The sequence below is a fragment of the Falco peregrinus genome, chromosome 1 (genome assembly GCF_023634155.1).
Source record: "Falco peregrinus isolate bFalPer1 chromosome 1, bFalPer1.pri, whole genome shotgun sequence".
In the NCBI taxonomy this organism is placed as follows: Eukaryota; Metazoa; Chordata; class Aves; order Falconiformes; family Falconidae; genus Falco; species Falco peregrinus.
In genome coordinates this window covers 60172998-60194596 of record NC_073721.1, presented here as the reverse complement: position 1 = coordinate 60194596, position 21599 = coordinate 60172998, and the positions used below count along the sequence as shown (strand labels likewise).

At 43.4% G+C, this 21599-nt stretch overlaps 1 protein-coding gene across 6 annotated transcripts in view; it reads left to right on the top strand.

Annotated features, from left to right (window-relative positions):
- The window catches only part of AMBRA1 (autophagy and beclin 1 regulator 1), a 135635-nt gene that overhangs the window by 17011 nt on the left and 97025 nt on the right, over positions 1-21599 (top strand). For all 6 annotated transcript variants that reach the window (XM_055806626.1, XM_055806629.1, XM_055806639.1 and 3 more), the window contains one exon: positions 16769-16855. In XM_055806626.1, coding sequence (XP_055662601.1) covers positions 16769-16855 — 87 coding nt within the window. The remainder of the gene's footprint in view (positions 1-16768; positions 16856-21599) is intronic.

Sequence of the window (21599 nt, the reverse complement as noted above, 5' to 3'; positions counted from 1 at the left end):
TGGGTGCTTTGTGCTGTAGGAAAGCAAGGTTTCCAGGTTGGATGCAGATGTAACTGACTGAGAAGGCCTTGTACACAGGAGTGCCTGAGGAAAGGGAATTCTTTCCTTCTTCGGGCAGATAAGCTGATTATACTCAGGCTAGAACAGTGGCTGCCTTTCTTGTTGCTGTAGTTGCATAGCAAGTAAGTGGTGTGGTGGTCATGAAATTATTCATCTGCTTCTAAATCCTTGCCCCAGTTGTTTGTTTTTTTTATAGCCTGCCATAATGAGAGTCCCAAGCTGATTACATGGTAACTACTTCTTTCTTGGGCCTGAACTTACCTGCCTTTAATTTAAATCAGATATCCTCTAGTCCTTTATCAAAGGGCCGAGAGGTGAGAAGGAGCTGACAAATTTAGCTTTAAAATGGCACTCGAGTGAGTCTTGCATTATCTTTCTTTTGAAATAGCTGTACACGCTGATGCCATCTCCACTGTGGAGCTTGTTCTCTGGGCTGAGTCACTGCAGTGTCAGAAATAACGGGGGGGGGGGGGGGGGGGGGCGGGGCAAATAGCCTTTTTATTAATCGGGCAGTTGGCACATATTACTACAGTGAGGTGTAGTGGGATTTGTAGATGTGATCTTTTCTGTGACAGTTGTATAATTTAAAACTGCCCTGGGGTATATAACTCAGTCCACCCAGGTGTGCAGGAGCTGGACGCATTGCTGCCTAACAGCTGGAGTCCTGTGACTAAATCTCTGGGTCACTTTGCCTGTTGCCCATGGTGGTTGCTGCTGTCAGCTTGGTGGCTGTAGCATCTGTGCAGGGTTGGTTGCCTACCTCATCGCCTCTGCAAGCAGGTGCTTTTTGCTGAGACATTAATTTGGAGTGCATGAGCTTAATTCCAGAGGAATTCCTGCGAAGGTGAAACCTCTGGTGAAATCCTTTTGGCAGAGTTTGCAGAGACTCTCATAGGGACTCTGCTTCTGTTATCAGGCCTTTCTCAAGAACATGCACAGCATGTTCTAACTTTTAACTGAGTTAAGCTAACTGTGGAGTACTGAGGTAAGGGGGCTGGAAGCAGCGAACAGTCAGAATTAAATGCGCGTAGCAATTTCCTTGAAGTAAAACTTAATTTCCTTTCCTGTTAAACACCTTGGGTGACCTTGGGAACTTCATGAAATCTTTCCCCTTAAAAGGAACCCCGTGTGTGGGATAGCTGTGTCCTATGGGTGTAATTTTCTGCCCTTCTCAAATTAGCTGTTGCATTTTCCCTTATAGAGCACTAACAAGCCAGCGAGCACCTGCTGTACCTAATTTTTGCATAGAGTGAACATTCTCACACCAAGTTGTCTTGTCTCCCAGACCTAGGGTGTGCTCCCGTAACGGAAAGTGCTGGAACCACTCCTGCACAGCAGAGTCCAAAATGTCTGTTAACCTTTGCTGCTGCAGAAGCGTGCAAAACTGGTGGCTAAGGCTCATGAGATGTAGGCTGTGTGATGCTCAAGGTGCTGGGGAAACAGGAGAGGGGAGGGTAAGCCTTCAAGCCCGGGGGTACAAGCAATAACTGCATACACACAGTCAATGTAGTTTCGTGCCTGTGGACCTCAGGTTGGCTCTTAGCGTTGACCATCCGTGTATCTGCCTGTGACCTGTCTTACCTTTTGTCCTTTGTCTCTCCGGTAGATGTCCTCATTGGGCAGCTGAGCTCTGTATTCAAAAGCCAGCTGAAAAACTTGGGATAAAAATTGCATCTGGGAACTGTGTGTTGTATATCCGCATTCCTTGTCTGTGGGCAGGATCCACTCATTGACCTGTCTTTCCTGGCTGAGAAGTAGCTTGCTGGGAAGACATTGCCAATTAAGTTAATTGGTAGTTTAATGAAGGCTGTTCTTTGAATTCCGTTGATGCAGCTGTGTCAGCTGGGGAGAGAGAGAATTCTGCTCTTTCTGATGGTGCTGGGCTAATTACCTTGGGCTAATCACGAAGACATTAATAAGCATGTAATGAAGCTGTTCCTGACTAACAGCTCTGGCACCTCTTAGGAGGAACCTGTCGCTGGGAGCTTCGGCAGTACAGCAGTCTTGTTGCATTCAGCTTGGCCCGAAAGCAGCACAAGTATTGAGCTGCGTGTTTCTTGAAGCTGTGTGAAATTGGGAAGGTTTATGGTCTGCCTTAAGCAGAAGCTGGTGAGACAGCTTGGGCTTCTCTGAGGTTCTCCAGGCTGATCTCATTAATTCAAATGTAGGGTTTTTTCCCCCTGTGGATCTATCTTTGCCTCACTTTTAACATTAAAATGAAAAGAGCCTCAGAAATCCCTGAAGTTGCCATGTGAAATGTGCTGCATAAATTTGGTGAGAGGAGCTATTGGCATCTGCGGCTGAAGGAAAGATAACTGAGCAACAGGTGAACTAGTTTAATTTTTCTCTAACTTCCTGTTAATTAAGAAACGGGTTGAAGAAACATTGTGTTAATACTGTACTCTTAGTGAAGGAGAAGATCCTCTACTTTAAGCTGTTGTTGCTGTGAGGGCCAATTCAGGTTGATAAGGAGAAGCTGAACAGGGAGTGAAAGAGGATTCTCCTAGTCAGCTGCTTGTTTGAGATGAGCTACTGCCACTGTCTTAAGAAAATGATACATCGAGTCCTAGCAGTGGTTGCCACTGAATTTAGCTCATCAGTTAGTGACAGGTACAGTGCAATGCTGACTAATAAAACCGGTCCAGATCTTCAAATGCCACCTCTATGGCTATTTTAATGACACAAGTGATATCTACAGTGTGTTATTTCACAAAAAAAGAAATAACCTGGTTTTCAATCTTGTGGTGTTTCTGAGTTCTGGCATGGCAACCCAGGCCAGAGTCTTTCTAGAATGGATGCTAGGGGCAAGTAGTGCCATGTGTGTCCCTGTTGACATATTTCAAACCTTACCCTGTGAAACAGTCCCTAGAAAGGGGAAAAAATAAAACGCACAGGGGGAAGCTTGTCCTTTACCCATTCAAGATTTAGTTGCTCATAATATACTAAGTGGGCAATTCTGGTGGTGTTTACCTGCCTATTTTGACTAGAGATTTGAATGAATTACTGCAGATAAAAGATGAGCCCTGTCCTATTGCCAGGCAGGTTTGCATGAAACATGAGGAAATGCGTATTATTCTTATTTTTCCATTATGAAGCTTTGTCTGGCAATTATGTTAAACTTCTCTAACCACTCCATTGTACTCGTTCCAGAGGTCAAATTCTGTAGATGGTGGTATGAGTAACTTCTGTGCCTGTGTTTCACGAATACATAATGTTTTCACCTTGCCTCACCTATTTAGTTTGGCAGGCAAGGTAGACTATTGAAGTTATCTGAAAATCAGAGAAGTGTTTTACACTGGCCTGGGTGATGGTTTTGCCCTGCACGAAGATAGGAAGGAGTGTATGTGAGGTGGGGAAGTTTGTATTGTCTGGGAACCTTTTGTGTTTTGTATTTATCCTTTATTTTGTTTGTGAGGAGATAGAAATGTGGATTCCACAGTGCTGTGCAAATAATTGTCCTGCCAAGACTGCACAGCTTACTGAAGGCATTGCTTTTTTCCATGTATTTTAATCTGTTGGATGCATTGTGCACAAGTGATATGTGCAGACCAGCTTCCCTGGAACCGTGTATCAAGGTCCAGTGTCAAATTTCTGTCTTTCATTTTGTCGGCTCTCGTCTGAGGTCTGCGGTCCCTCCTGCCTGCATTCTTGCTGTGTGACGTGAACTCAGCCTTTCCCTGAGCTCGGATTGCGTTGCTCTTGGTCTGGATGAGAAAGCTATACGCGGGGTTGTGTGATCCAGGTGTCGGTGTACAGTGCAAGTGAGTTTGGCTGTGCTGTGTTACTCTTAGAAAGGCTTCAGTGCTGTACCGGTGGCTTCACCTATTAGCTGAACGTGGACCTTTGTGCCCTGCCTTCGACAGGGATAGAGGGGCCTGACAGAACCCCAGGTGCAGCAGTGTGGAGCGGTGGTACCATCCTCGCCTGCCGGGGCAGAGCAGGTCCTCCAGCTCTTACCGCTCCCTCTCCAGTCTTGATGGCCTTTCTGACAGCACGTAGCTCTCCATACTTGCCGCAGGTATGGAAAGAAACACCTAGTCTGTTCCGGTTTGAATTTCTCAGGATTTATTTCCATATTGCTTTGCTGCCACAAGAGGGTAATGTTGCTTCTGCTCCTTGCTTTCCCTGTCTCCTTGCGGAACCAGAAAGTTTCTGAGTTCTTGTATAAAAAACAGAAGGTAGCTTGAAAAGCACCACGTGCAGACACACACCCCTTCCCCCCCCCTCCCCCCCCCCCCCCAGTCCTTAATTGCAGCTTATCTCCTTAGTTACCATACATTTGCAGGTTCTTCAGTGTTTGGAGAAAGGCATGAATGGGAATCGGAGGGGAAATGGCTCTGGTACAGAACGCAACCCAGGGAGGAGCTTATCCTCTTGGCTTTCTTAAGGGTTTGAAAGCTATACGTGTGGATCTGAGGCGAGAAGGTATTTCGCCTTTCTGATGTGCAAATGTCCGTGAGTTAGAGCTGTAAAATACCTTACCAACTTTGCAGATACTTCTTGCTCATTGCCTGCTAAGCCTGAAGCAGACCTTTCCTTGGAGTCTGCCGTCTCAAAGGTTTTGTTTGCATTTAAATGGCTGCTCATCTGTCCTCAGAAGACTTCCATAATATGGGGCTTATTTTCTGGAGGAATGCTTTGCAGACGTTGACTGGAGACTTGGGCGGTCACCTTTTCCACGGGGTTTTGTTTATTTTCTTGTTCAAGTATGCCTTGAGCTATGACCTAAATTTTGGGCTTTTCCATAAGGAAGCTGTGAATATGTTTGGGCTTGTTTGGCTTTTTTGTCCTGATGCAAATAGGCATGGTTTACTCATGGCCACGAGGGGATGCCTCTTGTCCTACATTGTTGATTTGTCATCAAACTGGGGGCCAGTCTGTCGTCTGAAAAGAGAGTTTGTTACCCAGTGTGTGAAATCAAAGAAAAAGTCTAAGAATATGAGATACTGCCTTTAATACAAAGTTGCATAAGTTTGGGTGCTTGGTGAACTAGCATACACGATGACATGAATATTAATTTGTTAACTTCCAGCCCTCTCACAACCATTGTGTCTACCTAATGGTTTGGTTAACTGTGCGTGCTCATTGAGGAAGGGTCTCTGTGGGCCAGGGTATCTGGTGTAAGGGGTGTCATTTTTAGTATTATAATGAAGGTAGTTCACTTAAGGACACATCTTTGGCTATTTGTCCAACAAATATCAGATACATCTTGAATGCAAGAGTCTTGTGTTGCCAACTTTCCAGGATGTAATTATTCTTCAGAGTTGCTTTGTCCTCAGCAGCAATTACTTCAGTTAATCATTCTTGGTAGTGCTTTGCGTGGGACGTCCTGAGTCGAAGTAATTTGTGTGTTCTGTTTCTTCAAGATTATGTGCAGATTGTTAAACAAAACCGTGTGTCCGTATAGTATTTGTTAGTTAGCTTATGTGTTCTGGTTAAAAAATTTGATAATGTCTGTGGTTAAAGTAGATTGACAGGGTGGGAACACCCCCATTCCTGCCCAGCAACAGCAACTGCTGTATGTGAGATGGAGAAGAGTACTGTCAGTCTTACAGCTTGTTGTTCGTGCTGGAGCCTGAGCTTCTGAGGTGCGGCTCTGGTTTTTGATTTAAATGACCAGGCTGCTCAGATCTCTGCGTGTATTGGCTTCTGGTAGCTCTCTCGCTGTGTACAGCACTGAGTGAAAAGGTGCATGTCACTCATATCCTAGCCTTAAAAACAAAACAAACAGAGCATTTCCTTGCCCCCTGCTGTGGATCAGAGTTACCTACTAGGAGACAGTTCTGTGACTGAAATTTACTGTCAAAATAAGGGAAGAAGGTAGTGCTACCCCCTTTACTTTTTTAAGGGAACTAAAGCAGGAGGGCATTGCCTTACCTAAAGCTGCAAAATGTGTATTGAGGTGGAGACAAAGCACGTACCTAGTGTATTCCGCCTTGGTTTGTACCATATTTCAAAAACCCACGTTGTTACTATTTTTTTCCTAATTGCTTACAGCAGTTGTGGCTTGCTTATTCAAGTATTTAATATCTGTTGCAGTGGTGATGTGCTGAGTTCACTGGAAAAGGGGGACTTGGGCAGGAGGAGGGCACAGCTCTTTGGTGTGGAGAAGAGAGGGGCAGCACGGCCGGCTGTTCGGGGTGCACGTCAGTGGGAACACGGCCTGTGCCATGTCTGAATGGACCTACCCCATTTCCTCTCTGCCCACCCCGTTACATTCAGGCCCATTACTTACGGAAACCTTGCTAGTCTCTGTCCTGGCATTTGTAGTTTGGGCTCACCATTTTGTTTAAACTTACGGTGTGTAGGCCTTACCTGTGCTGTGGGAAGAAGGATTTCTCTGGCAAACCTCTGTAGCCTCTGTCTGTAACGTGAGAGTTTTGGAACAATTTATGCTGTGCTGTTTTCAGGCTTAGTAAGAAATAATCGCAAAGATGCTTGCTACAATTCTTGAAAATTGATGGTGATAGAGGTAAATATTACCTCAGTAGTTAGTGAGGAACTAAAATAGAAGTTACGAAGGGCTTTGCAAGCAGAGACAAGAGGTTTGGATTTGTGGTTGGGAAAGAGGTACTTGAGGGGAGAAGGCCAACATCGTGGGGTGGTGGAATGATTCCTGGAATTGTTAGCCTGGCTGTATAGAAATGAACAAAGACCTAATTTGTCAGTGCCAAACATCATGTGAAGTGATAATGGGAAGGTGACCTGAACATTTAGACATCATAATTAGCTATTTTTATGGGTGAGATGTGCGGGCTGTGGACAAACGACAAGTATTGTTTGGCCTTTTCTAAAAATGGGAAATACAAATTAGTTTTATGATGAGAATTTAACCACGTCCTGAACTGTAGGAGAGGCTGCCGTGATGCCTAAGTGGTCAGTTGAGTCTACGTGAGCTCTGAGGTTATTGCTGCCACCCTTCCAGCTTTGTGGGTTTTTTCCAGATGGAGCCTGCTGCCTCTGTGTGGGCAGGAAAGACTTTTTTACTGGTGTGGTAGAAGTTTGAGCTTTTGAATTTGCTGATAGTTGTTATGTAGGACAAGTGAAAGAGGTGCCTGTTCTCTTGCACAAATTTTCCTCCCCCTGCCTTTGCTGGTTTCCTGATTTAAGAATAATATAAGGTTGCTAGAGCCCTTTTACTTCCTTACTGAGAGATGGTGGGGGAAAAAATTATGCCTTGTGCTTTCCTTCTTGCAGTGACTAATAGAGGTCACTCCCTGTTGCCGAGCTTCCCCAAGTACTTGGGAAAGCTGAGCATGTGCAGTCTTCGCCAAACTTCCAGAAAGGATTAAGCCGCCTTTTCTTTTTCTTGGCCTGAATTTAAGTGTAGAGCAATGACTGTAGCACACAAAATGAGATTCTTTTTCCCATGTTACTTTTGGAGCAGCTTGACTTGCAAATTAAGCAGGTATAGAACTAACTGCTTTCTCAAATACCATCATGGTGGTTCCCCAGGCAGACCATGGCCCTTCTCCCTCCTCTTTTTTTTTTTTTTTTTTTTTTTTTGTAGTCCAGGCCTAGTAATGAGGAGTTCACCTATAAAAGAATCAGGTAAACTTTGTTTCTCTGCAGTCTCCAGGAAAGAGAGAGCTGTTTCCCTACAGGTGTGTCTGTCTATGGGACTGTTCTGGGACTTTGTGTTCACCTGCTCCAGCATGGCAGCAAGGGAACTTGTGGAAACTGGATTCCAGTGACATTAATGAGGGTGGAAGAGGTACATGCTTCCAAACCGGCTTACTTTTTCACTTCTGCTCTAGAGTTGGGTGGGCTGTTTTGGTTTTTGGGATGTTTTTTTTTTTGTTTGTTTGCTTGTCTGTTTTTCATCTTGGAGTTTTTTTGGAGGCAGGCCTGTATGAGATGACCATACAACAAAGATCTTAAGTAAACATAGTTTGCTTAGAAGTTGAAAGACAGCTGGCTTCAAACACATAGTTATTTGAGGATACCATGAAACGTATCAGTTCACACCTTTCCTACAGACAGGGAAGACGCGTGAATAGCTTTCCTTGCTTGAAAGCCCTCCTTTGTTAGGCTGGCCGTCTCCTGTGCTGTCTGCAGGTGGCATCCCTGCGGCTTCCCGATCCAGCTCCTGCAGGGCAACATGTCCAGACAAGCTGCCTTGACCTGGAACAGTTGCTCCTTTTCACATTTATTACTTCCATGCATTGAGTTCATGTACTTGTAGTATTCTGTCTAGGGGGTGATGCTCAGTTTATGATTAATGGTGGTCTTTGATATGTTTAAACTATCTAACTGTGATTCATAGAGCTTGTTGTCTCTCTGCAGATAAGTAAAGTTAAAGTTTTGGTTTGGTTTTGTTTTTCCTTTTGCTGAGAAACAAATGATGGGCAGGCCCTCAGACCTTCTATTTCGGGTCTGCTTGCTCAGCTAAAAGCTCTTCAGCTTTCCTGGATGTGGGGAGGAGCTGGAGATTTCGGCAGTAGAGCGTGCTTCTTTTTTTATGCTAATACAAGCCTTAATCATTAGATGCGCAGTCACTTACATATATTGCGTGCATGCGCTCATTCTTCACGCTCTTCATAAAAGCACACGGCATGGTGTGCCTGGGGACAAAGTGCCCTCATCCAATTATTCACTCCTTATTATGGAATCTGGGCTGGAGAACTTGGAGTAGCATGCATCTCCTCTGGGCCTGGAGCAAGAGGAGAGGGAGGGACCTGTGATCTGACTCAGTAATACAACTGTAACCAAAACAGTGATGACTCTATAGATTTCTCCAGTTGAGCTGTTCTGGTCTGTTGAATAGCTAACATGCATTTTAAACACTTTCCACATACATATTTAACTGATTGAGCCAAATGGCTGTTTGTGTGGTGATGTAACTGACCCCCTCCCTTGCTCTTCTTGAGAAAGCACCTGCTGGAACTGAAGGCTGTGAATAAACAGGGTTCATGATCTGCCAGGAAACTGACTCATTTTTCGGCTTGAAATGCATTAGTATCAGATCCTTCCCCTGGCTTCCTGATGTGGGACGGCTGGGGTAAGTGGCTGAACTACCCTGCCAGTCATCTGCTGACCTGACTCTCTTAGTTACTCCAGCCTGAACAAGAGCATTTTAAAGGAAGTGATTGATGTGTGGTGAGACCTCTGTTTTCAGAGCCTTAGAAGCCTATGGAGATAACCGTACGGCTTCTGCCCCCTCAGGAAAGACACCTCCTCTTCAATTCCCTATGGAGAAGCAGGAGCCCTATGTAATTATCCCAGAAGCTGACGCAGATCTGCGTGCGTGGGTAAGCAGAGATTTCTGCTGTCCACACAATCTGTGGAGCTGGGAACTCCCGGAACAAGGAGAATTTGAAGCAGACCTTATACATATGAAGGTAGGTAGAAGAGGCCTCAAAAGACTAAAGCTGTCTGCAGGCTGAGGGAGTGCAGTGTGGTGGCTCTGTTTTGGCCATGGTTTCAATTAGCTTATTATAACCATGATGACTAGGAACCAATTCGCTCTAGCTGAATTTCTGATATAATTGTATGCCGTTAAGGGTGCATGCGATTCCTCCTAGATGGAGGAATGTGATGTCAGTTTTCAGCTTGCCTGTGGTGCCTGTCCCATTCTGAGCACTGGTATAAAACTGCCACTGTAGAGCAAAATAGGACATGCAGTAGCTTGAGCTGATATAAATTTCTTCTTCCCTCCCTGCCCCTCAAGTTTTGCCCCTGCAAAATGAAAGTGCAAGATCTTTGATTGTTCTTTTCATGTTGGAGTTATTGCCAAAGTAATCAGTGCTGCCAGAGCTGCTCTTGACCTTTTTTAATGTCTATCATGGATGTATGCTTCCTCTCACCTGCTGAAATAAGGCATTAGTTATTCCCTGGTGCTGTAGGATGAGGACCTCTGCATAATGCTCGCTCATCTCCTTGCATGGCCTGTGTCAGCAGGTGAGGTAATAGATTAAGCGTGTGACCTTGGGTCAACTTAAAAAAAACTAAATAATTTGTCACTTTCCTCAGAACCACTGACCTCCTCTGTGATGAGCTTCAAAGGTGATGTGTAGCTCTTGTGGCATCAGGTGATAAATGGAGGTTGAAGTTCCTAGTCCAAGAGCAGAGGTGCATTAATAGCATAATTAGTCATGTGATACTACTTTCTAGTTGAACTGAAGTAGGTAAACTTTAAAGGGTTAACCATGTTCTTCTTGAAACTGGCTCCCTGCTGTGTGATTAGGAGAAGACAATTCCCAATGCTTGTTTCTGCTGTTGGAACTCTTACTTGCAGTTCTTTGTTTGTGTAATTGTGATCCTTTTCCCTTCACTCCTTCCCAAATGTACTTCCCATCCTGGCTGAAGACCTGATGTGCTATCTGTTTGCTGACTGAGAAATCCTTACAGCTAGTTTTCCAGGTGATTCTTGCCCAGATTCAGTGAAGGGGGGAAAATGTTCTTTGTGATAACTTCTGTCCTGTATCAAACCTGCTTCTCCGACAGCTTCATATCTCCAGCTGCGAAGGATGTCTTCTCTGTCACGGATTGCTCTTCAGTTAGCGCAAGTTCTTTCTCAAGCAGGCCAAAGTGTTCTACAAAGGCTGTATTTGGCACGTATCTATGATCATGTATCTCATCTTTGCTGTTATTGCTTTCCCTAAAGAACAGAAATTTTCTTGCAAAAGGTGTTCATTGTGTGGAATAAGTTTTTAAAAAAAGAAAAAAAGTGATGACAAGAATGCCTAACAGGGCCTGGATACTCGTAGGAAAGGCAGCCCTCGCTCCTCACTGAGGGTAAGTTGTATGGCAAAGATACGAACAAGGGGATGGAGGAGCTAACTCGGAGAACTGCACAAGTGGGTGTTTTCATCAGTAGTTAAATCATCAGGGTATTTATCTCTTGTAGATGATCGCAACTGTCTTAAGGAAAGTTTCACTATTTTGTTTGACTGTTTCTTCTTTTCTGATCACCTGCTTCTGACCTGTCTTAATTCAGTCTTGATGCCAGGCTAAATATGTCTAACCATGTGAAAGCTGAAACAGTCTAGAAATGTTAGCTTAGAGGTATCAGAGCAGATTATGTTAAGGACTTAATTTTAGAAATCATTTTTTCAGGCAATCTTTAGAACTGCATACTGATTGCTTTTTTTATTTTAAGCTTGAATGTGAAACTGGTGATAGCAATAGTGTGTTTCTGTTTGACAAGAACCACAAAACTTTTATGGAAAATGAAGCTATGGAACAAAATGCTTGATGGTTTCTGCTTATGTGATTTCAATTTGCTCTTAGAAAGTAGGCAACACAATACAGACATGTTGAAATAATTTTTTCCCTATTCTTCTGAGAAAAGGGAAGGAAAAAAAACCCAACCCTACAGCCAGTGGATTGTGTTGGTTGAGATTTTTGTTTAGAATAGTTTTCCAGTGTTCTGTCAAGGCTTTAATTGATCTCCAAGAATTAATTGGGTTTGTTAACAGTTAATAATTGAGCCTCGGATTTGAGAGAGGGTAGCAGAGTTACTGGGCAACTGGAAAAAAATCAGCTGTCTTTAAGTTTTGGCTTTCTTCTTATTTTTAAGTTAAACGTTGCCTTGCTGTAAGAGGACGATGACTGAAAGGAATTTGGTTTTAAACTGTTGCTGTTCATTACGTTCATATGAGGAACCCCAGGAGCACATCTAAGGACAAGCACTCAGGAGAACTGAGTGCTGGCTGTAAACTGGGGGGCTGGAAAAACGATGAATATGAAGCAGTGTGGTAATTTCACCTCCAAATGGGCAATATGGAATATAAAAACCTTTCCAGGGAAGATGGAAAACCAGAGGAGGAAGCTTGGAAGCTGCCAAATTTGTCAATATAACTTGTGCTTTGAAGGATAACTAAGAATTGCTCTGTCTTAAGCTGTTTTCATAGCTGAAGGCTGAGACTACGGAAAGGGTACATGTGCTTGCTGTCCTTAAGAGTGCTTCATTTTACTAGTTTGCTCTGGTGGCTGGTGTGCAGCAGCAGCTTAGGAAGGATGGCTGCTGACTGAACACCCTTTTGGTTTTAAGGAAAGCAAGCCCTTCCCTCGGTGTCACGTGGAGCAGTGCTACTCAGTAATGTGCGTGCTGTGACAGCAAATTTAAGATGTGGTGTAGGAACTGCATATCCTTAGAAACTGAGAAGTTAAATTTGCTGCATTTAATGCCTTCTCAAAGCCTGTCGAGATGAATCACTCTGTCCCAAGAGGCTTTGGTGGTGATCCTCACCCCCGTGGGGAGAGTGTGAGTATAGTTCAATGGCTGATGTGCTGTGAGGAGGCTGCTTCATGGCTTCTTTCCCCCTCAGGCTGCAGCTTCTGGCATTCAGCTGCTTCATTTCTGAGAAATTTTCCTTTTCTGCTTGTAGTGTTTTGCGTGCGTGCACTCTCTTTCTCTCTCCCTTGTCTAAAGGTGTCCTGTAACTTGGACATTGCTTCCTTTCCCCCATCGCTAGTGATTGCTGCTGTTTTCAGACCTGAGGTACCAGGCTGAGTGTAGAGCGGCAGTTCCATAGCTACTGGTGTCTGGGAGAGGAATCTGCTGAGATCTCTGTGCTGCTGAACAGAGGCAATTTTTATCTTCTTGCTTGCAGTAGTTTTAATAAAAAAAATAAACCAACGAAAAAGTACAATCCCCCTCCTCCTATTTTAGCAAGCTGGGCCAGAAGCATCTCTCAGGGTGAGCAGAATTAATCATCATGCGGCATTGACTGACAACCTGGAGGATGATAATGTGTGATTATTATATTTTTTTTTAATTTTTCCTGGTGAGCGGGGGAGGAGAGTGGAAATTGCAGTTTCTCTGCTAATTGTACTTCAGATGTCATTTGTGACAATTTCATATTGTCTAGACAGAGATAGTGGAGCAATTGCTTCCACAGAGCCTAGTGTTAGCCTGTTACATATCTGGGTAACAAAAATGGGGGGGGATGTGAGAGGAAGAGGGTGCTGTAAGCTGCAGAAAGGATTCAGGAGTCAAACACCCTACTGAAATGTTTCAAAAGGAGGTGCAAGTGATACGTGTTTCTGTTCTCTATTTGCATGCTTCTGTTGGAAACATAGATGTTTAGTGGCTAGCAGTTCCCTTTAACAGAGCTGCTTCTATTCGTCAGTGGATTATGTTTATCTTCCCTAAGAGAATTGTTCTCAGCCTCAGCATTTACCGTGGTAGGGTGTTGGGCTACCTTACGCTTTGGGCTTACTGAAAACAAATAGTCTGTGTCACTTCTGGGACTTCAGGTGGCAAAAGCTACGAATGTGGCACCTAAGACTTGATCTAGTGCAGCATGACTTACTTGAAAAACATTTATCTGCATCTTCCTGGGAGACAGTAGGTTACATTTCCAGTGTCACAGATGGGACACTTTATTGATGATTATAACAGTGTATCTATTATTGAACTCATTTGTCAGTAGCAAATGTGTTCAGATCTCTAACTTGGGCCTCAAGGGCTCAGTCTAGAATGAGTTAGTTAAATAATAGGTTTTATTTGTGTTCAGTTGTACAGTTTTCAGTACAAGTATTGCTGTTCTCTGGAGCATTAACCACAGAGTTGGTCCATCTGGATCTCATGAGATTGCCTGTTGCCTTGTTTTGATTTTTTTGCCTATTATATGTATTTATATCTACCTGTTTGTTGCTCTCTGATCTCAGAGGACACAGTTGTAGGACAATTAAGAACTACCAGGCAGGCTTAAAATCAGCTATAGCTTTTAGCAGTTACTGTTAATTGGATTGTCTTTGTCCACCTGATCTGAATGTGGCCCTAGTATGTGGCTTGTGTGCCTGGATGGGAGGTAGTGCAGGAGCCGAGTCTGGTCTTGGCAGGCTCTCCTGGGAAGACCGTCTTAGCTGAGACTGTTCTGCTCGGGCAGCGCAGCCTTGGAGAGGGTCCTCTTTAACAGAATGTGTTTGTCATCCTGGTCCCCACAACCCCATAACTGCTTGTCTTCCTGGGGAGCCCATCTGGTGAAGAACATGCTCCTCAAACAGCAGCTCCTGTTGCTTCACAGGGTGGAGTTGCAGGCTGTTTAGGTAAAATCAGAGGGCCCTGAGGCTCAGGTAGCTCTTGGTTTGTATTTTACTACAGTAACATGTTATCAGTTCTCATCTGAGGTGCCAGGTACCTGGTAGAGCAAGGCTTTTCCAGTATTTGTTTCAAGGATCAGATGGGGTGGTGAGAACTATAGATTCCCCAAAGTGCTGTTCCCAAGCCAAGCAGACGGACTCCTGGCAGACCCACGCCAAGTTACTGCGATGTGTCCCTGCTCCTGCCTCCGCACCCTTCTGGTGTCCTCTGGTTGGTATATATTTTGATTTTCTCCAGTGCAGCTGCTGCCAGCTTTCTGAAGGTGATCCCTCTTAAGTCAATGCTGCTCTTGTGCAATTGCCAGCCTTTGCAAAGGTGAGGAGAGAAATATGGCTGGAGAATACCTGGAGATTCCTTTCTACCAGAGCCTGGCTGAGCCATGCAGTGTGTACTGGTCACCTTCCCTTGTGGCTCTGATTTTGCTGTGTCGCTTAGTGGATAGACCCTGAAAGGCTGGGAAAGAGGGTGGCATATGTATCGTATAGGCAGCAAGACTTTTGACAAGGATGATGAGTTTGATGATTATTTGTGTGTGCACATTATCAGGACACCGTAGGCACTGCAGGGAAATGGCATCAAACTTGCCACTTGTGGTGTGTAGGTTGCTCACATCTGTAAGGAGGCAGCCGCTCTTTCTAGCGTTGTGGCCTTGCCAGGGTCTGTGTGCTGTGGGAACTTCTTTCTCTCCCATTAAGCCCAGTGGTTAGGCAGGATGGTCCAGTAGGTTGGTAGCCTCAGCACATCCAGGCCGCTTGCGAACTGCTGGCTTTGCAGGGCTCTGCAGAAGCAGCTCGGAAGAGCAGACTTCTAAAAAGCATGTTGGTGTTGCGGTGGCAGTAACCCAGTTCCTGAGCCAGTGGTTTAGAAAGGGGTGAGCTGATGTAATAGGTAGCATATTCCTTCTGCTAACTTTATTCTGCCTACCTTTCCCTCTAGAAGGAATAAAACCAGTTTATATATGATGCAGGTGGTAGGTATCCCTTATAGGTGTAGGACTTCAGGGTATACCTCGTAAAGCTGTTGCACTGTTTGTTGTGGATTAGCTGCTTCTGCATATACTGATTTATGTATTTGGAGCACGAGAGAGGGTTTGGTAAAGCAAGATTGAAGTATGGTACCTTTCTGGGGAGCCAAGGGATTCCTAATATCTAGCAGTGTTGAAGGTTAGAGCTTTTGACTCAATAACCTGGGGAATTAATTCATCTCAAAGTCTCAGACTTATAACTCTTCTTGAATAAGACAAATGGTTGCCAAGCAACTTTGTGCCAGAGGGGACAGGATTTCATGCCTTCTGTGGAGTCCCAGTGCTTTTGCGGCCAGTATGGAGTCTCTCAAGATGGCACATGCCTTTCCAAGTAACTGGAGCGATCTCTTGCTGTTTTTGGTAGTCTAGATTTATAACACAAAATTGAAGTAACAAAAAATATCTCTTTTTGATTACTGGAAGGCACTGAAAATTTGTCTTGAGATCCTGATGGGGGGTTGCTGCTGGAAAAGAACATGTCTCATTTGCATTTCTACTGTCTTTAGCTAGCTAGAAATAGGGAGCTGAGTGTGGATTATATCTGGTCCTTCTTCCTGCTTCCTGTGTTGATGCTTGCTGTCCTGCCTTGCAAGTGCTAACTGCAGATTAGGAGTGTAGGCCTGAGGCTGATGGGTTCAAATCTTCCTCACCAATTGTGTGTGGGGGTGAATAGAACAGATGTGGTGTTGGATGCCTGACTTTCAAACCACAACAGTTTTCATTAGAGTTAAGAAAGACCAGAAAACAAAATTTAGCAGGAGTTCCAAAGCAAAAAGACTTGAAAGGGAACTCAGCAGCCTTATAAACTTTGGCAGTTGATTTTTTTCCCCTCTCCACACCCACCCCAAATATTTCTCTTGTGTTAACCTAATGGCTGCAACAGGCTTGAATGAGTCAGTCTTGAAACAATTCCATCCTCTGCTTTATGACGCGAAGCTAGATAGGGGTGCATGTAGAAGCCAGGGTGGAGAACGTGTTCCTGCTATATACTTTTGATTCTGCTGCCTTCATGACTCAGACTCACTTCTCGCATATTCAAGCTGTCTGGCTGCACTTGCATACATTTACTTCTTGCGTGAATATTTGGTATTTCTCCCTGTGGCTGATCAAGCTACAGAGGAGATGAACTTTTTTTTTTTCTTTTTTAGCTGAAAACCTTTCTTTCTGAGCCTTGAGACTAAGACTGAATATCGTACTGTGAATAAGCACCAGCGGTGCCCTTAACGTCCATGGGCTGAGATGTGTTCTTTGGCCCATTCCCTGCCTGGCCACCTTTTGAGTATGTAAGATTTTGACAGATGGCCAATGCAGCATTAGTGTTTATGGACCTGACAAATTGGGATGGCTTGTCTTCAAAGGACGAGTATCATCTGCATCTTTATCTTGAAACTTGGAAGCAGGTTTGGGACTGCTCCTCTTTCTTGAGGTGTTCTTTCTCCTGTGCAGTGAGAATATTACACTTCGAATAGCTGTGTGGTGAAAACACTTATGCCATCAGTGAGTGATTCAGTGTGTTGCAGAATTCTCAGCACTGATGATAGAAATAGCCTTAAGAGACTTCAGAAAGTAGGGCATAAACAGGGGGGTTGTTCCTGAACGGTCTTTGACCTTGTTATGTTTTTACTTTCTAGGAGGTTACTGGAGTCTTCCCTCATTTCATTATCCCGCTATGATGGAGCAGGGTCCCGGGAACATCCCATCTACCCAGATCCAGCCAGGTAAGAGCTAAATGCAATCTAAAGGCATTTAAGTTTCATGGACAAAAGCACGACTTTGGTATAACTCACTGAATCCCTTGGGATGGTTTTAATATTGGGCCCATCTCCTCCTCAATGCCTTGCCAGGGGGCAGGGTGCAAACCAAATGAGAAGATGCTGTTAAGTCTGGGGGAGAATGAGGAAAAAAGAAAGAAATTGCTCTTATGGTAAGCACATAAGGATTCCTGAAAGCATTTGGGATGGAGAACACTAGGTGGCAAGCAGGTCCAACAGTAAATGAGATTATATCAGTATTTAAAATCTCTTTTGAGGAAAACTGAAGAAAAACCAGGGAACTGGGGAATAAGGGAGAGTGCAGTAAAGGCAGTTAGGAGCTGGTGTGAGCAGACAATGTGCTTGAAAGAACGCAGTGTTTCCTTAAGTGTATCTGTATGAGAAAGCGTGTAACCAGGATGTTATGTATACTTAACTAAGAACAAAATACTGACAGTTATTTCTGAAGAGTCATGAATCATTGACGTTAGGCATAGAAACACCTGTAGTGCTGCTTAATCTTCAGAAGAGGTGGGAGTGTTTCAGAGGACTAGGAAAAGCAAACATGGCAGTTATCAAAAATGGAAAGGAGTGATCTTTGCAGTTTCTACTTAGTGTATTAAGAAAGCAACAGATGGGATAATGTGACCCACAGACTCTGTCAGAAGAAATGATAGAATCGTGAACAGCAAGCAGCTTTGAAAGCTTTCAAAGAATAAATTGTGACAAATAAGCTTTCTTTAGATGGATTTAACAAAGCTATGAATGAAGAAAATTCAGTAAGCGTAATATATATCTGATTTAGCCTCGTAGGGAACTCTGGCATAGCTGCATGAATTGAAGGCTACTAGGATTTATCATAAAGGAGAGTAGAGGAATACCAGTACTGAAGTATGAATACCAGAATATGAAAATTAAATATTTAAGTTGCTGGAGGAGGTTTGTTGTTGTGTTTGATTTTGTGGGATTTTTTTAAATCTCCTTTTTTACGTCTTTAACCACAAAATCTGCATTTTTGGACAGATGATGTTCTAAGTACAAGTTCTGAAATAAAAGACTATGTTGCAAACTGGCCAGATGGTACAATTATGCTGGTAAATAACTCCTTGCTAACTATCTCTGTAGATAAAGCCTTGCAGAGGTGAAATCTTATGTTAGGGTTTTTTTCCATGTATTGCAAAGACAGTTGCTTTGTGAAGGTAATTCAAAGGCTCAGGAGTGATGTAAATAAAACTGTTTGTAGCAAGTTGAAAGTAAGATGGAGTGTGTTGCTTTTATGTAAGGTCATTGGGAAACTAACCCAGGTGACAGCAGAAGGTCTGGGCAACTGCATGTCAGATTGATGCTGATAAATGTAAAAAGCTTTCTAAATGGCAATTGATTAAATGACAGGTAAAGGGATTGATTTACCTGGAAAGATGAAAATGATATTTTACAAATGTTAATTAAAAGGTATTACTACCTGAAGGTCAACTTATGAATGCCACAAGTTGCTAAATGGCTGGAAGTACGTCATTCCTTATTTCTGGAATTTGTAATCCAAAGCAGTCAGATTTACTGAGCAGTGAGAACTGACTCTGGCTCTGGGAGCTGCCTTTCAGAAAGAAAAGGAGGAGGCCTGCCTGGGTTACTGAATTCCTCCTTTTAATTCTGTCACATCTGTGCTATGACGAAACTCAATAAAATGTATGAAAAGAGATCAATGCCTGAGTCATTTCCTAGCATAAGGAGCGTTGTCAAAAATATTTGTCTACTTGAAGCCATTTTGAACTGATACAATGATCTTCATGTGACAGTTCAAATGTGTTTAGGTTGCCGTAGCAGCTGTAGTAGTTTGAGTTTTTAAGCAGCTTTGGAATAAAAATCCAGTGTTGAAACCTCTTTTAAGAAGGCTGATTTGTTCCTGTAAGTGTCACCGCCCTTTTCAGAGCATAGAATTGTTTAGGTTGGACAAGACCTTTAAGAACATGGAGTCCAACCGTTAACCTGGCACTGTGAAGCCCAGCTCTAAACTGTGTTCCTAAGTGCCACATCTACATGTCTTTTAAATACATCCAGGCATCATCACCTCTTAGATAGTGAATTAGAATAAGCTGGAAGTTTGAGTGGGGCAAGGTTAGAGCATTCCTCCATAAACCTTACTGGTGTGCTAGGCGAGTAGGATCTTTTAAACTGTCCCTTTAACTTGTTAGAAACTGGGGATGTGATGAAAAGGAGTGTTACTGCATTTTTAGTTGTTTCTGTAGCATTGTAAGTTTGTAACAAAAAGTATCACTTGCAGATAGTCTAAAATAACAACGTGGAAAAGTGAAACAGGTAAAATAAACATACCTCTGCATAGGTCTGGGTATGTGTGTTTACATATATAGTAAAAATACATATGCCTCCTTAAGTCGAGGCTGTATCCAATGCAGTCTTTTTTTTTCTTTTTTTTCCTAACTACATGATCTGAAGAGTTTTATTTTTGAGAGATTGTATGTGTGTGTTGGTTTTGTCTGTAATGGTGCTATATTTGAATAACCTAGGTCAGGAGTGAGGCAGGAAGAATATTTTTTGAAGTTCCCCCAGATTTAGAATTGGTATTCTGATGTAGAGTGCAGCAGTCTTTGTCAGTGGCCTTGCTGAACTTCTCTAAGGTCAGTGTGGCGGTTCTGTCATTCTCCACAGTTTGCATATGTACTAAGCTCAGAAAACAACTGCAGAGGAATCAAATAAAGCTGTCGACAAAGAACACCAATAAATATATATATAAAATTATTTTTTTAAATAGAAATACTCAAAGATGCTCCTAGACTGCATATAGAAAGCATCACAAGGGTGTTTGGTAGGTACGTCTCCAGAAAAAGACCCAAACCTAAGCTGCTAGAAAGTTACTGTTAAAGAGACCTTCAGGCTGAACGTTGCCTGTGAGTTGAAGGCTTAAGTGGAATTGAAGCAACCAAAGAAGTTGGTGTCTGCTACCAGCATTGCCTTCAGCTCAAGGATTGGTGGTATGTATGCCACCATAGGTACCACCAAGGAAATTAATGGAACCAATCGGGTAACCCCTTTCAAATCTGTCTGCTGTTTAGAGGTGTGAGCTGTAATAATGTCAGTAAATGTCCTGGCCATCGGCATCAAGGCAGGGTTGGTGAGTGGTGTCGGTTCTTCTGAAGTGTTAGGAAACTTGGGGGTCTGTGCAGCAGTATAGTGCTCTTGGATGCAGATGTACCGGTTCTTGTGGCTGTCTTGGGAACTGGAACTAAACATTCTCCAATTGATGTTCTTGTTTTTATGTTGGTTTTTTTATTTATTTATTTACTTAGAAGTTAGTAAAATGGGGGAGGGTGAAGAGAAGCAGCCTTTACGTAAAGATTTTCATGTTGTCCATAAATAAGGCCAGCTGGTTTGGGTATCTAGCTGAGGACAATACTGTGTAGTAGCTTGCTCGTCAGTACTCGTGATGCCATATAGAGCAAGATACTTTAACTGTACTAGTGCTAGCAAAACATTTATTTCCCTCAGTTCTACTTCTCACTGGCCAACCAGCAGCACTGGATGCCTAGAGAATGGACTGCCTCATGACGACGTGGTTGTTGGATGAGGCAGAAGCTGTTTGGTTCTGGTTTTTGCACTGCAGCATTTCTCCCACTCAGTGCCGCCTTCTGTGGCAGTTGCATGTGGCAGCACGGGCTCTCCTCCTCTGAACTATCTGCTCCAGTAAATGGGGTCCAGTCACCTCAGGGACTAGGTTAGTGTAGCTCCTGTGGTGGTGTTACATAAAGCCTACTGTCCTGTGGGTGCAAACTTGGTTTCAAAATTACTAGATAGCCTCTATTTGTGTTTTGCCACTGCTTTGTCAGAAGAACAGGTGAGAAATAAGGACTCTAGGCAACCTGCTGTGTGTGACTGGTGTGTGTTCAGCCAGCTGGCTGACTAATTTGGTCAGGGGCTGATTTTAGAGTTGTGTTCAATAGCTGAATGAAGAGGTGTGTTCAGTGTTAACCAGTGCTTCTGATGCTGCTTTGCAGCCTACTCTTCCCTCCAGGACAGCTAAGTCTCTTACGCTGGTTCTGGTTTGTGTCAAAACTGTGTTCCGAAGACAGATACAGCCTGCAAATACAATTATTTTCTTTTTTTGCCCTGCACACACTCATCTGGAAATACTAATTCTTTAGCCTGTTGCTTTAAATACTTCTCCCCTAGCCCTTTTGTATTTTATCCCTCACACCCTTTTCTCTGTGTATCAGACTTAAAGCTTCTTGTCTTGTCTTGTCTTTGGAAGGTTTTTTTCACAGTCTATCCATTCTACATACCATATGCTGTCAGGAAGGTGAACCTGGCATCTTGTCATCTGTTACGGCCAGTCTTTATTGCCTACTCTTTCTTGTTCTTCTGCATAATTTGAGAAGACTTAATGGCTGCAAACCTCATTCTTCACATCCTTCTGTAAAACTCTCCCTTGGTGTGATATTGGCAAAAAAAAGGTTACAGTGATTACACTGCTGGACTGCTGAGCCCACTGTTCATGCTTTCTAGTGTTGCCTTGTTTCCATGTTCCTTTCTTTATCTGTGTGCACATATTACGCCATAAATTTATTTTTAGGCATACACGGAGGCTTTGGCTTATGAAAAAGGCCGAAGAAGAGAACAGCTCCTCATTTATGAGTGCACTGCTGTAATGCCTTGCTTTTTTATACTTGGGCTATTAAGTCTTCAGGGAAGTAGAGAG